The 16,077-nt window shown below is 42.2% G+C and overlaps 1 protein-coding gene across 14 annotated transcripts in view; it reads left to right on the forward strand.

Moving 5' to 3' along the window:
- The window catches only part of RAD51B (RAD51 paralog B), a 680,879-nt gene that overhangs the window by 560,632 nt on the left and 104,170 nt on the right, over nucleotides 1-16,077 (forward strand). The window contains exon 11 of one of the 14 annotated variants that reach the window (XM_050953542.1): nucleotides 12,878-13,075. The exons of the other annotated variants lie outside the window; for them this stretch is intronic. Coding sequence (XP_050809499.1) covers nucleotides 12,878-13,011 — 134 coding nt within the window. The 3' untranslated portion in view covers nucleotides 13,012-13,075. Of the gene's footprint in view, nucleotides 1-12,877; nucleotides 13,076-16,077 lie in introns of those variants that run through there. 14 annotated transcript variants of the gene reach the window in all.

Consider the following 16,077-nt stretch of genomic DNA (forward strand, 5'->3'; position numbering starts at 1 on the left):
AGGTTAATTTAGACTTATTTCTGTGCCAAATCAACTTTCAGTTTTTGTGTTTCCTCTGTAAGATCATATCTGTCTCTCTGAGTATGTCTACACTGCAGCTGGGCCCAAGCCTCCCAGTGGTGGTAGGCAAATTCATTCCGGTGAGGCTTGAGCTAGTGCACTAAAAATAGCAATGTGGCCTTAGTGGTTTAGGTGGGAGCTTAGGCTCTGAAGCCCACCTGAGCCCCCTTGGCTTGAGCTTGGTTGACTAACCCAAGTCTCCACAATACCCACACTGCTATTTTTAGCGCACTAGCTCCAGCCCCATTAGTGTGAGTCTGTCTGCCTGGGCTGGGAGGCTTGCTCCTAGCTGCAGTTTAGATATACCCACAAAGGATAGCTCATCTGTTTAAGAAACGTGATAGCAGTAGTAAACATACAGTTTGGGGCTGGGGGCATTTGTTTCCTTGGTGATGACTAGGTTTGTGCCCCAGCCCAGATCGAAGTTTCTCTAAAGTCTGGGGATGCTCAGATATAGGGTTTGGTTTGGGCCCATTTCAAGTGATGATAGTAGTCAAGCTTGCTCCAAACTCCTGTTAGTTTAAGGTTTTGTGTTATGATAATGGCAGCTTTTAAACTCTTCTCGTCTTCCTGCTTTTTCACCAGAAACTGAAACTGTCTTGATTTGTGGGGGTGGGAACAGTTTTAAATGACAACTGTGAAATCTTAGGAGTCTGTAAAACCTATCCCAAAGCTCAGACCCATTAGCATGTTAGATTTACCTTGGCATGATTGCCTAAAAGTTTACCAGAATGTACACAAATAGTTACTGGTTCTAAGAACTGTGCAGACCTCAGTTTTGCATATGGCAGTGTCTCTTAAACCACAACTCACAAAAGAATGTCAGTGTGATGTTTGGCTAGTTAAAGGAGGGCAGCACTGCTGAAGCAAGCTTGTGGTTTGACATGCATGCAGTAAGAGTCCCAAATATTAGATTATTTTTCTCAAACATGTGATCATTTATTTTTTCTTCAGTTTGAAGCAGCAGCACCTGTGTAACCTTGTTTAACTGGCTTCAAGCGCCTTCCTGCTTTCAGCCAATATTCTGCCAATTTAACAAACAGTTTGCTCTCTAACTACAAAATACTCTGAAAGTTGTATTCTCGGTGGTTCAATAAAAGAAAAATTGCAATGGTTAGTTGCAAGTGTGTGTGTGTGAGAGAGAGAGAGAGGATTTTTTCAAAACTGTTTATGCTTGTCTCATAACTGAATATCACCTAGGTTTCTCTTAATGAGAGCTGCCATTTTACTAATACAGTGGATGCACTTAAAATATTTCTCCTGGTCTGAGAGAAATTACCAATTCAAGTGGTACTCCCCATTTTCAGCATAGGGCATATCTCTCAGGCTAGCAGAACCTTTCAAAGCAGAAGAAACTTTTAAAGGGCAATCACGGTACTTCACTCCCCCCCCCCCAAAAAAAAAAAAGGAGGTGGGGGAACAGTGGCATGTCCACATTGGTTACTGAATGGCATTGTACTTCCCACTTGTCCTCTTTTGGCATCTAGCCCTGCCTCCCTTTACAGAGTTGCTTTGGCTTTCATGCTACTTCTTACCCACTGCAAGCTGAACTGATTTTACACTCCTCAGTTCATAATCTTGGGAAGGGATCAAGAACTGATAGAAGAGGAAGAAGCACACTTTCCTGGCAAGAGGAGGTGAGACAAGGCTGGATTTGCTCCTCCCAAGAGTCCCAAATGTTCTGCCCCTCCAGTGACCGCAAAACCTTGCTTCAGTGGTGAAAAGTCAGTTAGCTTTTTAATCATCTACAGGGTCACTAGGAACACGAGTGAAGGAAATTGTTAAAATGTTCATCTCAACACTGTCCCTTTAAATGTGAGTTATCGATGTGCAGTATATAACTCCATGTCAGCAAGTGAACCAGTGAGGATCCAGAAATACTTTAAAAAAAATTAAACAACTAAGCCAGAGTTTGTATTTCCTTTCCTGTAGAAAATATTTGGAGCTTCCCTGTCTCCAGTTGGTTGTGGGAGTAGAGCCAACCCATAATGGTTGCAGAGCACAGTATGTGCACAGGGAAAAGAGCTTTCACCTGATTGATGACTCTGGAAAAGTTTACAGCATAAGGAGTGCTGAAGCTGGTAGCACTGAAGTTTGTTTGGAGGGAGGAGGTGGATGTGTTTTTCAAAACCTGGCAGTTTTTCCCTGTGAGGCGCAATAAATGGTGCATGAAGGGTCTTGTTTCATTTCCTTGTGAGCGCTCCGCTCCATGAAACCTTTTGAAGTGGTTGCCAGAGGATATAGCTGAGATTGGTTGAGCTTCCTCAGGGTTCTCTCCCCGGGTTGTGCAGCCATCCTTTTGATTTGACTCTAGAATGTTCTATTGGCAGGACTGCCTGTCAGGACTTTGTTGTCATGGAGAGCCCGCAATAGGTGATGACTATAAGCCCCCTAACTTGATCTACATGGTGATCCGAGGGGTTTCTTCCTTGCAGGGTTTGAAGAGTCCACTGTGGTGTAAAGTGTGCAATCTTATTTGAAATCCATGAAGCATCTTCCACAATTTCAGAATCCTCCCCCACACTCCCCACACACCTATTTGCTCCTTCGTTGGCACTACAGTGCCCCAATTTTAGCCCAGATACCTTAGAGTCCTGGTCTCTCTGTGTTTCTACCTAACCTGATATAAACTGATCCTGCCCTCATTTTCATCCGATATTGCAAATATCTTATTGTTCCAAGTGACTTAAGCCCTTATAGTATCTTCCTCAAGAAATGCTGCCAGCCTTGAGCTTGGGAAAATTTCAAATAGGTCCAAGGGGAAGGGGAGACAACTGAAATTGCTGAATTGTTCAAAACGTGGCAATCGTTATTCAGGAAGATTCTGCGTGCAGCTTGGCAGGGGGCAGGATATCAGGGAATGTGGAGTAAGCCTTAGAATAGCACTTTAAAGCTTCATTATTTTGGGAGGGAAGGGCATTAAAAAATATCCAGGAGGTGGTAGGAGAGAGGAGATAAGGAGAAAGTGTCATGGACCCTTGAGTATCTGACTCTCTTTCATCTGCAAAAGCAAGGCTAGAAATCTCATGAGACCTGGGTTTCCTGTAAGATTTCAGGTCCTTCTTGCCTCTGACCAGCTGAGAAATACTGTGAATGTGGCCTGTTTTGTGGTATATTTGTGCTTCCCTTTGGAATCTGAAAGTGCAGAGATGCCTGAAAATGAGGCAGGGGGGATTTATCTTAAATGTCAAATGCAAAAAAAAAAAAAAAAAAATTGGAAATTTTGGAGCTCGGTTTGGTTTCTGGGCAGATACTCAGGACAAATCTTATTTTGTTTGACCACTTCCCCCTACTAAGGGGTGACATTTTCAGCAGTGATATGATGAGCAAAGCCCAGGGAGATTCCATAGTATTGCCTTGTTTTGCAGCTGGCTGTTGATAGAATGCATCAGCTACAGTGCAAGGCTCACTCCAGTTCAGAAGGGGATACGGTGCTCCTTTGTGCGCACATACACACATGCCAGATGAAACCAGTTCTCTCCTGCTTGATGGGGAGTCTCAGTTACAATATCTGAAGCCAGAGTTTGGTTTAAGCTATTCTAACTCCTGATTGCTGTCTCCCTGCCTCCCTCTCTCAGCACAGAGCCTGCAAAATACTCCCCCCCCCTTCCAACATGCGTGGCACAAAAAGTAAAGTGGACTCAAGCTTCCCTTTGCAGATGGTACTTATCAGTCAGAACACACACACACAGGTCATATGTGGGAACTCAGCAAAGCGCTAGGTCAGTGATAGTTGGTCAGGGGAGGATAGCAGGAAGAACAGGGCTGGATTCTTTTTTTATCGTTGTTGTTGTTGTCTGCTGTTTAAGAAGAGAAAAGGAAGAAAGATTACAGCAGCTTTGCTATTAAATGAAAAGATTAGCGTGCCTTGGATGCTTTGCTGGGGCGTGATGAGATTTGCAGCAGATGAGTTGGTTGCTAGGCGATACTAATGAAAAGCAGGCCTTGAAAACTGCTGTGCCGTGAGGGCCGAAAAGTTATCTTGCCTCCCTCCTCCATCCCCCACGCAACCTTCCAAATATTTATAAAATCCTCACCAGAAACAAAAAAGCCAGACACTGGGCTGGGCTTTTGACAGTTCTCTTTTCCTGAGCCGCTTGTGTGACACACACACACACACACACAATCAGCTTTTTTCTTACAAAGTTTTTTTTAAGCACCGGCTCCTCAACCCAGTCCAGTGTTGGATTTCGAAGTTCACTCGGAGTTTAAGGGCTGTGTGTGTGTGTGTCTGTTGGAGGGGGATGATGTGTGTTTGTTTTCTGTTTAATTCCATCCTTCAAGCTGAGATCTAACTTCCCTCTCCCCCATTCCTCCCCACAAGCCTCCTTTCCCTTTCAAAGCCCTCAGACACAATGGGCTTATTTTCCCATGCCCCGTAGGAAAGCTTGGGATAGGCAAGTGGAAGCTGCTGCCTCTGAGGACCCTTTTAAACTGAAAAATTGAGTATTGCTCAAGCTACAGACATAATTCTGGCTATTTTTAGAAATAACCCAAGTCTCACTTCCCTTCTCAGGAGTATCAGCATTCTTAGATTTACTACCATCTGTCCCTTTTAATTTTTTTAAGTAACTTTAGTGCTGGTATGATTGCCTTGGAGGCTGATGTATTCTTCTGTTTATCAACAGAACAGCAGAGCATGCTTCTCCTCATTGCCCTGTTAACTTGTCTCAATCCTAAAGTGTGGAGGGACCACATCCAGGAGTGAAAGGTGATGTCTCCATAGCCCAGTCAGTCCAGAAACTGCTATGACGGGGGATAGTTAGTGCCAGTTGTGGTGGTGATCTGATGTACACATCTGTCCAAGTTAAAAAAACACCCAGATCATTTCATATAGGCTGCCTGACAGTCATCAGGTAATAACACCTTTTGGTTACTGTGCTGGCCTTGTTTAGTTTTAAACCAATGACCCACTGTAGTGATTAAAGACTCCATATCTAACTACCAGTCTCATCCAATGATCCGTATGTTATCATGTCTTATTCTAAGGGATCCATTCTCTCCTCAGTGTATATGTGTATTTCCCATGAATACTACGAGGGAGTTGTGAGCATGAGTCAGTGAGAGAAGAGAACTGAAAATTACTACAAACACTTAGCTGAGAGTCTCAGTCAAAATAATACAAGCCTCTGTTTGCCAGAAGCTGTGAATGGGTGACAGGGGATGGATCACTTGATGACTTTCTGTTCATTCTCTCTGGGGCACCTGGCAACAGCCACTGATAGAAGACAAGATACTGGGCTAGATGGACCTTTGGTTTTTATTATTTGTTTTGTTTTTTAATTACACTGGTTTTCCATATGCCTTTCTCCGTGACTCCAATATAAATTGCTCAGGTGGTCAGAGTTTGTGGTGCCAGGCACGACCTTGCCAAAACCATACTTTGAATGGCACAAACCCATCTAGTCTCTCCCTCCTTTGTCTTCTCTCTTCTAAGTGTCTCTGCATTGTGTTGGGGCCACTGGGTGGATGGAGGTGTCACGTTTCAGATGAGCTGTTAAACCAGGGTCTTGACTACATGTGGTGATTAAAGATCCCATAGCACTTTCCCCCAACTATTAACCGTTCAGATATAAGTTTGGAGAATTACATTCTACATCATAAATCCCCCATGCAATTTTCAATTGGATACACTATTCTTTTCACTTCCTATTCTAAACTGTTGTGTAGTGTTGCTGTGCACTATTAAACAGCCATTGCACTCCACCCAGAAATGGCTGCATTTCAGTGAAGGATGTAGTGATTCCTTTATGTAGTTTGTAAACTGCTTTGGAATGCTCCAGGACAAAGTGCTATACAGTATAAATATAAAATAGTATCATCTCTCTAGATAATCACTTGGTGTTCTATGTTGTTCCCACATTAGCAACCATCACCCTGCCTTGCCCTGTATATAGGAGGGCTTTGATTACCAATAGAGCTGGGTTGCCCAAAAGATCCATCTGTGTGGCCGTATATTGAAACACCAAGTATACTTAAGCTGTGACATTGTTTGCAGAAAAGACCTTACCTCCACAGCTCCCATCAGTCAGTGTGATCAGGAAGCATTGCTTTGAGTTGCTACTTTGGGAACTATATGAAAAACATGTGCAGATACTGCACAACATTTTCTATTAATATTTAATTAGGTTAATAAAAACAGCTAAGCAATCACGTTATGTTGACATGACTTCCCATAGAAAACAAATTTCACAATCACATACATGATCATGTGTGAAAACTGTATTTTATAGTCGCATGTGTGAGAATTCACACTGGAATTCTTATATGGTCGTCCAATCAGGAAAGAGAAGCAATACTATGTGATTTACCTGACCAGTCACAATAATACAACCAGCTCAAAAAGCAACTGTCATTAAATAATCATATTTGTGATCAGTCCATGCTTATTAAGTCATACACAAATTAATTGAATAATTTTGAATAATTAATATTTTGAGGGCATTTTAATTTTTGGTTGACCTTCATTTAATACCTCCTTTGGCAAAGATAAAAGAATGAAATGCCCCCTACCTTCAAGGAGGTCCTGCCAGTTGTACCACAATGTTTGGACTTATTTAGGGTTAACACATACAGCAGTTTGTTCTTTAGGATAAATCCATTATGTTTTCTCATCTCACCATTGTGTCATGGCAAAATTGTCATCATACAGTTGTGCAATATCACAGTGACATCATATCACAATACAGAGTGACCGCATCAAGACATAAGGTTATCATGTCACTATGTGATGTCATAATGTGCCAATATTATGCTGGCATGAAATAGTTTTGGGAATCGTTGCAACTTGCAGGATATGACATTAGGACAAATCTGTTGCAATCAGGATGATCCTATAAAGTTCAGAATGGTTGGCATCTGTAAGTAGCTAAATTATTTCAAACCTGTTAAGATAAATTGCTCGTCTCATTAGCAAGTCTTTGGACCAATTGCTTCAAAGTGAAAAGTTCCAGACAGTAATCCTCCCCTTCTCTCATCTAGGGCTTAATCTTGTGCCCATTGAAGGGAATGGTAAAGCTCCTATTAACTTCAGTGGGGAAGGATCAGGCACATAGTGATCTTTTGGGGTGAATGCTAGTGGATCTGTGCAAGCAAAACAGCATTTGGTAGGCCTGGTTTATCAAGTTGTTTCACTTGTACCTCAAAGTAACATTTCCTATCCCATAACTGCCATTGCCAGTACCACACATTGTTTAGAGAAGGTCCTCCCTAGATTCACACACACTCAATTGATCATGAATGAACCTCAGAGCAGTTATTAATCTTATTGCCCTGCTGCACTCTAAACCCACTTCTAATCCAGCTTCTGTTCTCATGGACAATGAATGCAGTGAGATGAAGGCAGGATCAGCGCCAACATGGAGCTGCCCTTTTTACTAATCATTACAGCTGGGGTTTGTACATCAACTGCAGTGCTTCTTCCTTTAGAGTATTAAGGAACAGGGGAGTGAAGAGGAATTAAAAGGGTCAGAAGATATGCTCTAGGAGGATGACAGAGTCTCACCCTGGCATTTGGTGCCTGGTGAATTTCTGGACTGGGCTCCTTGTATTTAATGACTGACCTAGGAAGACCATGCAGCCCTCCTGCCATTTGGAGAGCAATGAAGAGCTCAGCAAGAATTAAGAAAGAGTGCATTGTGCCTTTGATCCAATGGACAGTATTAAATCTGCCAGGCTATGAAATAAAACCTCAGTGGAGCCTCAGTTCACTTTCTAAGAGGCTTAACACTGAGTTATAAGTTCCCTTTCCTCTGCCATTGGTTGTAGACTATTCTTCCTTATGTACTGCCAGCAGTGCTGTGGAGAAATAGGGCCTTCCTGAGCCCAAACTGGTTATAAGCAGCTGGTTGAGACCAGTTCGAGGCCTGCAGTGAGAATAGCCGGAAGCTAGATGCTGCTTGAGTCATTTTATTCTTTTTTGTGCTTTGAAGTGACTCTCTGCGTCACACACAATGCTAAAGTCATGCAGCACGCTCACAGCGAAAAGCAAAAACTGGTGGGGATGCTTTTTGTCATTGTTTTGAGCAGCATTTGCATGACAGGGCTGGGTCCAGTGCCATTACTTTATGGCTTCTGGAACCACAGCTGTTGGAACAATTTTTATAGTGGGGTGCTGATACTGGAAACCATGGACACCGTGTATTGGTTGTTTGTTATTACTACTTCAAGCTAGGAGGTACGATAGCACCTCCGGTGCTCCATAGTTCCAGAACCACTGTCTGAAACCTTATCCAAATCCCAGTCAGCACTGCGTGCAAGTAGTCTACTCCAAAGCTGGTGGAGTGAAGAAGTCCACTGCCAAGCAATCATCCCTTGAGATAGTTTTACTTGGATCAGGATATGGTCAGAGAGCAAAGTTAAGTCAGAGGAAGGTTTTACAGCAACTAATTTAAGGGAGCTTCAAGCAGTGACCATCCCTCCTTCTTCAAAGCAGCCTCTCTAACAAAAAAGTGAAGCGTTGGAAGGAGTGTAGAGCTGGACAAGCTGGCAAATAGCCGCTTGGGAGTGACCACTTCCTTGAATACTCAATACTGAGGCAACTTAGCGCTCAGGTCTGAAAATGAAGTACTAAGCTCCAGCTGAGATTTTGGGATGCAGAATCTAAAGTCCAAATATGAAAATCCATGTATTTGTGACTGCAGAGTTGTTTATCTGAACATCTGATCACTTTAGCCACACTCCTCCAGCTTTGTCTGCTTTCTCTCTGCTGCTGTTATGGAGGAGCTGGTTGTGGTCTCCAAGGTTAATGTTGCAGTGAGAATTCCAATCTAAGCCATATGTTGACCCCCCACCCCCACCCCAACTTTCTGTAGAAAGGCAATTGGTATGAAAATGACTGTGCTTAGTTTAAGGGAGGGGAAGGATTTTACTGAGATATTTTCAAACTTGCAAGATAAATACTTCTGAAATGCTAAGGACTCAAACCTTAGCCCTTTTTGAAATGTAAAATAAAGATCTTGTGATTTTTTTTTTCAGCCACCACTAACTGAAATAGAATACTCTGTAAGCTCAAACATTCATTCCTAGATTGTTGCCCACTCCCATGCATAGTATGGGCTGTTGGAATGTTGGTTTTGAAACAAAAATTGTGTTTTATGGATTAGATCTCTACCTGCCACTTAGTGGTTAACATTTTAATTACCATTGATTAAAGTTTTAATTGTGTGGTGAATAAAGTTTTCTTTACTGAGCATGTAGAAACTGAAGTTTTAGCATGTCACAGTAAGTGACTAGCTGTCAGCTATTGGGGTTCAGGGAGCACTGTGTGGGTTTGGAGGGATCAGGATAGGCTCCAACTCTGATGTGCAGGGACTTGAGCACCCGGGACTCCTGCTGAGGTGCAGTGATTAGAACCTCCATTCCAGTGGATCTTATATGACCCAGCAGAGCTCGGGTCCCCTCCTTCAGTCCTCAGTAGAGGGACACAGATACTGTAATTTACACAGTACTTCAAATATAGGAGTGGGAGGGGAAGAGCTGCATTCTGGAAGGCCAAACTGTTGTTTGGAACTGAGGTGTACGGGGGTAGTGGTGAGTATCAAAAGGGAATAAAGCAAACAAAATGAAATATCATGAAGGGAGAAGGGAAGCAGTCATGCAGAAGGCAATGGAGATCTGTGAGGTTTTTGGAATAGTCTGCCAAGAGGGACCAGAGAAAGCACTATTATTTGAGATTTAAAATTAGATCAGACAAAACAATGGAAAATCTGCTGCACTAGCTCCTTCAGGAGAGACTAGATAAACCACCAGGTCTCCTTTTACCCTCTGCAAGTTTACTTACTCTTTTGCCACTATCCCTGAACATTTCCATTCTAAATAATAATTTGCCCTCCCTGAATATGAGAACTCACCCCCTCCTCCTCCTTCCCTTTTAAGAAAGGAGCTGTATTTGATGCATTGTGTAAGTTGTCTCTGAAGCTCTGTATTGATCCCAGGGGTGAGAGCTCACAGTACTGATGAGGGTAGGAGCGATCAGCTACAGGCATTCCTGTTGCTGGGTTTGCTGACGGCCTGACCATTTTTAAGACTTCAACAGATGTTTCTGTTTAGAAACTATTGGCATCTTTATGGACTGTTTTTTCCATTCTTCACTCTCCCCCTGTGTCCCAGCAGCAATGAATTATGTAAGACTACATTCCAACCTTTTCCTTATTAATATTTCAGTAGACACATCCCTAAGAAGTGGATCCATGTTTTCCTCTCGTACTTCTGAAGGCATGGACATTTTCTTGCATGTGTATACATGCCCATGCACCCAGCGACAGTTAAAACACATACACACGTGCTCTCTCACATCCTCACAAGTTTATTTGCTTCTTTAATTCATTCACAATTCCAAAACGCAGACACTGAACATGGCCCATGGGTAGTCTCAAGTTTTCCCTTGGTCTTCATATTGCAGTCCTACTTGCTATGCTCTGTGCATAGTCCCTACAACACCAAGGAGCTACGTTCTATCTGCATTTGTATCTTTGCACAACTGATTACGCTGCTGATGCTTAACAAATAGCAATAAATAATAATAAGCAACGGAAATAGATGTAGAAGTTGCTGTTTCTGTTTGCAGCCAGACTTGCAACTGCTCTAACAAACATGATCCCAGGTTTAGTGATTTAGCTGACCATTATTAAAAAATAAACCATTCAGACAATTGTGGGTGGGCTACATGCACTAAACCAGTTTATTTGCGTTCTTGAGATGATAATCCCAAAAAGTACACTGTATAATGTGTACAGGCCAAACTGGTGCTGTCTGGTTATACTTAACCAGTTTATGTTTTGCTGAAAAATCTGGCAACTGGTTGGATTAAATTTTGAAAAGATTATGTAAGTAACGTGTGCAGGGCCATATGCAAACCTTTTTTACCTGCCGATTCATAAATGGGATGCTTTTTCCTATTCAGGAAACTTGGTCCAGCACAACCATTTTTCATACTCACTGTTTGTCTATCATCTGCTCCGTTCCCTTTTTTATAAATCTGATTTAAGCCTTGAATTGTTGAAATTTACTTAAGGTAACTAACTAAGATTGCTGGAGGTGTGCCTACTCTGCTATGTTTAGATTTCCCTCTGGATTTGAACATACCGGGATTTTTGGATCTGAGATTTTGGATTGGCCCAGTTTAAAGATGTTGCAGATACAGAGAGAAGATCTAGATCCAAGTGTTACCATAGTCTAAGGGAGTTTTTGAACTGAGATCATCTGTGAGGATTGAATCTATGACCTTTGGTACAAAAAGTGGCCTCTACTAATTAAGCTAAAGGAGTGACTTCATTACTGGGCAGCTACAGTAGGCTCTTACTTTCTTTGTGGACTAGCTAGTAGAAAAGGACATGATGCTCTTAGCCAGTTTGTTAACTGTAGGTGGCGGGTTGGTTCAGGCCCTTCTGTAGTTATTGCAGCAAACCTGCTCTGTAAATCCTGCTTGTATCCTTCTGCTACAGAAATACATTTTAAGAAATATAATTTGTTCTTTGCTAGTATAATTTTCATATTGTCCATCACTGTGAATATGAGTATCTTGTCCTAATTGAATAGGGTTCAATTGTTTCCAGCTATGTTTGAAATGAGCTTTTTGGCTTTTTAATTTTTGTGTGAATCTACTGTAGCTGAAAGGTGCTGAATGGACAGTCCTGGATGCTAACATCTTCCATTTATTTATATTGTAGGTACAGCTCAGGCAACAACTGAGCAAACCCCCAGACCCCTCGCATTACCTTACCAATGTGCCTCAGCCCTGACCTGAAGGGATCACTGCTAGAGTACAAAACAGAGTCCACAGTCCATTTATTTCCTGACCTCTCAACTGAGACCGCCCAACAAGGGAACCAGTAGCAATGATGGTTTTAGTGATGTGGCCTTGTACAGCTGATGAAAAGATTCTGGCAGTTGGAGTCTTCTGCCTATGAACAGTTAGAGCATGGCTTGGCAGTGCAAGCATTCCTTATGCTATCCTGCTTTTAGGCCTTTTTAAAGTCCATCTCTACCCATAAAGAAGATAGAGATAAGGTGGGGAATATCTTTTATTATACAGAAAGCTTGTCTCTCTCACCAACAGAAGTTGGTCCAATAAAAGATATTACCTCACCCACCTTGTCTCTCTAATATCCTGGGACCAGCACGGCTACAACACTGAAAACATAAGATAGTCTATGATATATTCTACTTTTAGATAGACCAAATTCATATGCTAGCATGAAGTGGGTACAACCACCACTGAAGTCAGTGAAGTAACCCACTTACACCTACTTTCTCCTAGGAGTAGGGTGACCAGATGTCCTGATTTTATAAGGACAGTCCCGGTTTTTGGAGCTTTTTCTTACATAGGCTCCTATTACCCCTCACTCCCTGTCCCGATTTTTCACACTTGCTGTCTGGTCACCCTACCTAGGAGTGGGTCTTCTTCTGGACAGAATGAAGACGTTTCTCAGTAGGCTAGGATGGGTGAAGCTTTCTTTGTCACTGCCTGTACTGTACCTGTTCTGTGAATACAGGACTCTAATTTCATAGTTCGCAGTCAAGCACCTTTCACCAGTAATGTATTCACTTTAAAACTTTGTACAATAGTTTGGTTTGGCTTTGTATTTTTGAACTCTTATTCAGTAGATAAAATATTATTGTTTGAGCCGTTATTCTCTATACTTTTAATGGGGAATACCACTGGAACTGGTAATATTTTTCTTACTGATACAAAGGAGAAAAACATTGTAACTATGCCCCCATGCTACACAGAGCTTGATATGTTATAAACACCTTGGAAATATTAGTGGTATGAATCCTAACCAGGGCCTGTTTTTGTTATTACCATTATTTTTAGGAAATAGTATTTTACAGATAGTCATACGGCAAGCTCGTGGAGAGCCAGGATTAGCACTCAGGAATTCCTGGCTCCCAGTCCTGGTCTTACTCCACTACACCACACTGCTTTGTGCTTTTCCTGTGGAGAGTTAACTTCACTTCAGGTTCCAGCAGAAGATGCCAAGCTATGAGCCCTTATCCAAGAACAAAGATCTGCAAAAACACCAAATGGAGCACATAAACAGACTAGCCAAGGAACTTGATGCTCTCTTTGCACAGAGGTCTCAGTGCTGAAGGTCTACTCAGTCCTCTCCCCATTAAATATCAACTCTCCGAGCTACCTGGACCTGTAGCTTACTGGCTGAAGGCTTTTGGCAAGCCCTGTTTTGTATGGTTGTATGGCTGATGCTGTATTTTTACACGTTTATTATATTTCCCCATATTCTGAGAAGTGATCATTCCACTGTCAACAAACAAATCTCGTTGCCCAGTGAACAATTTTCCATTAGCAACTTTGTGCTCCCATGCTATAGGATGCCATAAACAACAGTGTTTACACTTTCTGCGATTATAAGAACATTAACATATAGACTCATAGACTTTAAAGTCAGAAGGGACCATTATGATCATCTAGTCTGACCTCCTGCACAACACAGGCCACAACATCTCACCCACCCACTCCTGTAACAAACCCGTAAACTATGTCTGAGTTATTGAAGTTCTCAAATCGTGGTTTAAAGACCTCAAGGTGCAGAGAATCCTCCAGCAAGTGACCCGTGCCCCACGCTGCAGAGGAAGGCGAAAAACCTCCAGGGCCTCTGCCAATCTGCCCTAGAGGAAAATTCCTTCCCGACCCCAAATATGGCGATCAGTTAAACCCTGAGCATGTGGGCAAGACTCACAGCCAGCACTCAGGAAAGAATTCTCTGCAGTAACTCAGATCCCACCCCGTCTAACATCCCGTCGCAGACCATTGGGCATATTTACCTGCTAATAATCAAAGATCAATTAATTGCCAGAATTAGGCTATCCCATCATACCATCCCCTCCATAAACTTATCAAGCTTAATCTTAAAGCCAGATATGTCTTTTGCCCCCCACTACTCCCCCCGTGGAAGGCTGTTCCAGAACTTCACTCCTCTAATGGTTAGAAACCTTCGTCTGATTTCAAGTCTAAACTTCCTAGTGTCCAGTTTATATCCATTTGTTCTTGAATCTACATGGGTACTAAGCTTAAATAATTCATCTCCCTTCCTGATGTTTATCCCTCTGATATATTTATAAAGAGCAATCATATTTCCCCTCAGCCTTCTTTTGGTTAGGCCAAACAAGTCAAGCTCTTTGAGTCTCCTTTCATAAGACAGGTTTTCCATTCCTCAGATCATCCTAGTAGCCCTTCTCTGTACCTGTTCCAGTTTGAATTCATCCTTTTTAAACATGGGAGACCAGAACTGCACACAATATTCCAGATGAGGTCTCATCAGTGCCTTGTATAACAGTACTAACACCTCCTTATCTTTACTAGAAAAGTAAACAGAGGGGAGATTTAAACAGGCTAAAACAACCCCAGCCTGGCCTGTTGGGAAGGGGTGACAAGCTGCTTTTTCAGTGTGCACATCAAGGATGTCAACTTTTCTGTAGGTTTATTGCATGAATGAAAGGCTTAAGGGGATGGAAAGCTTTTGTCTGACAAAAGATCCATCAGGCTTAGAAATGGACTGAATGATGTCTTGCCTATTGCGATTTCCCTATGAGCACGTTTTGTGGGGGCAAAGGCAGGGGGTATTCCATTAGAAATCATGGTGAGACCTTGGAAAGAATTCTCATACAGTACTGGCTCTGCCCAAGTGCTAAGAATGTGATTATTGCACATGGAACAAGCATATGGCCTTAGAAAAAGAAATACAAAATAACCTTGGTTTTGTGTAGCATCATTAATACAGACTACATCTTGAATGCTTTACAGTAAAATAATAAAGAAAATCATTTACCTCTCCTATCTTCTCTATATATGCTATCCATCCGCCCATTGTATTTCAAAGGTGCCCATCAGCAGTGAGCAATAAGTACTAATATTGGGGTTACTATCAAATGACTCATCTTTTTTCTGATCATTAATACAGTTTCAACATTGAGTGTGTTTTATTATAAATAAAGTATTGAAAATAGAATAAACAATAGCAGAAAAGAGAGAAATGAAGAGAACGAGGCAAGGGAGGAAAAGGGGGTTCTCACCACCAGGGTTGAGGCTGTGTGAAGTAACAGGCCAGAGATCAGTACCAGATGAAAAGCAGGAGAGGAGTAATGAGAGATGAGACTAGGCTGGTGCAAATCTCTGTTGCATTTTAAAAACAAAGAGGACAGTTCTGAAGTTGGTTATTCTGAAGTGAACAAGAGAAACTAATAGATGCAAAGGACTGTATATTATACACTTTTTTTTTTCTACTGCCTTCCCTTATTTTGCTGAAGAATGAAACCCATCTTGTCCTGGTGCAATGCCGTCATGTCACAGATCAATAGATAGGCCAGCCTGACCATGCCACTTGGTGTTCCAGTTTGACCTGATATTTCACTGGACACCTCCCAACTTTAACTGGTTTAAATATCTGCAAGTGCAGATGCCTTAAACCTCCCTTGGAGTCCGAAAGCAATTTCTCACCCACTGCACAAATGCAGGGCTCTCATAAATGTCCTACCAATGGGACAAAGAATTAGGACTCCTCAAATTTCAAGACTTGATTTAAAAATCATACTATATTGAACAGGATGGCTCAGTACTAGCCAATGGGACATGGAGACTTTCACTTCTAGGTCTCAGTTTGAATCTGATCTAAGTTGACAGTCCATCTTAAAATATCATCTGATGTTTGTTCCAGTGACCATATGAAATGAGAGGTTTTTTGTAAGATATGCAGGGAGGGTCTTACGAAGTCCCAAGGGACAGGTGTCAGCGTTAGCAAACCTTCCACCATAGCTGGTGCAAAACTACCTTAGTTGGCAGGCTGATCTGAGTGGGTCATGGACTGAATAGGCCATGGACAGTTAACTCTCCACTCACTCCTTGAGGTGTGAGGCACAGAAACAGAGGGTGTGAGGAGAAACATGCCATGCTGCTGTTTTTGCTGTACCTGTTCTGTGACTGGAAGGTTTCAGGCTCCAGGGCTGTTGATCCATCATCTTGCATGAGCAAAAGCAGCCCATTTATTACAAGTAGGTTGG

Source organism: Gopherus flavomarginatus, chromosome 5 (assembly GCF_025201925.1).
Source record: "Gopherus flavomarginatus isolate rGopFla2 chromosome 5, rGopFla2.mat.asm, whole genome shotgun sequence".
In the NCBI taxonomy this organism is placed as follows: Eukaryota; Metazoa; Chordata; order Testudines; family Testudinidae; genus Gopherus; species Gopherus flavomarginatus.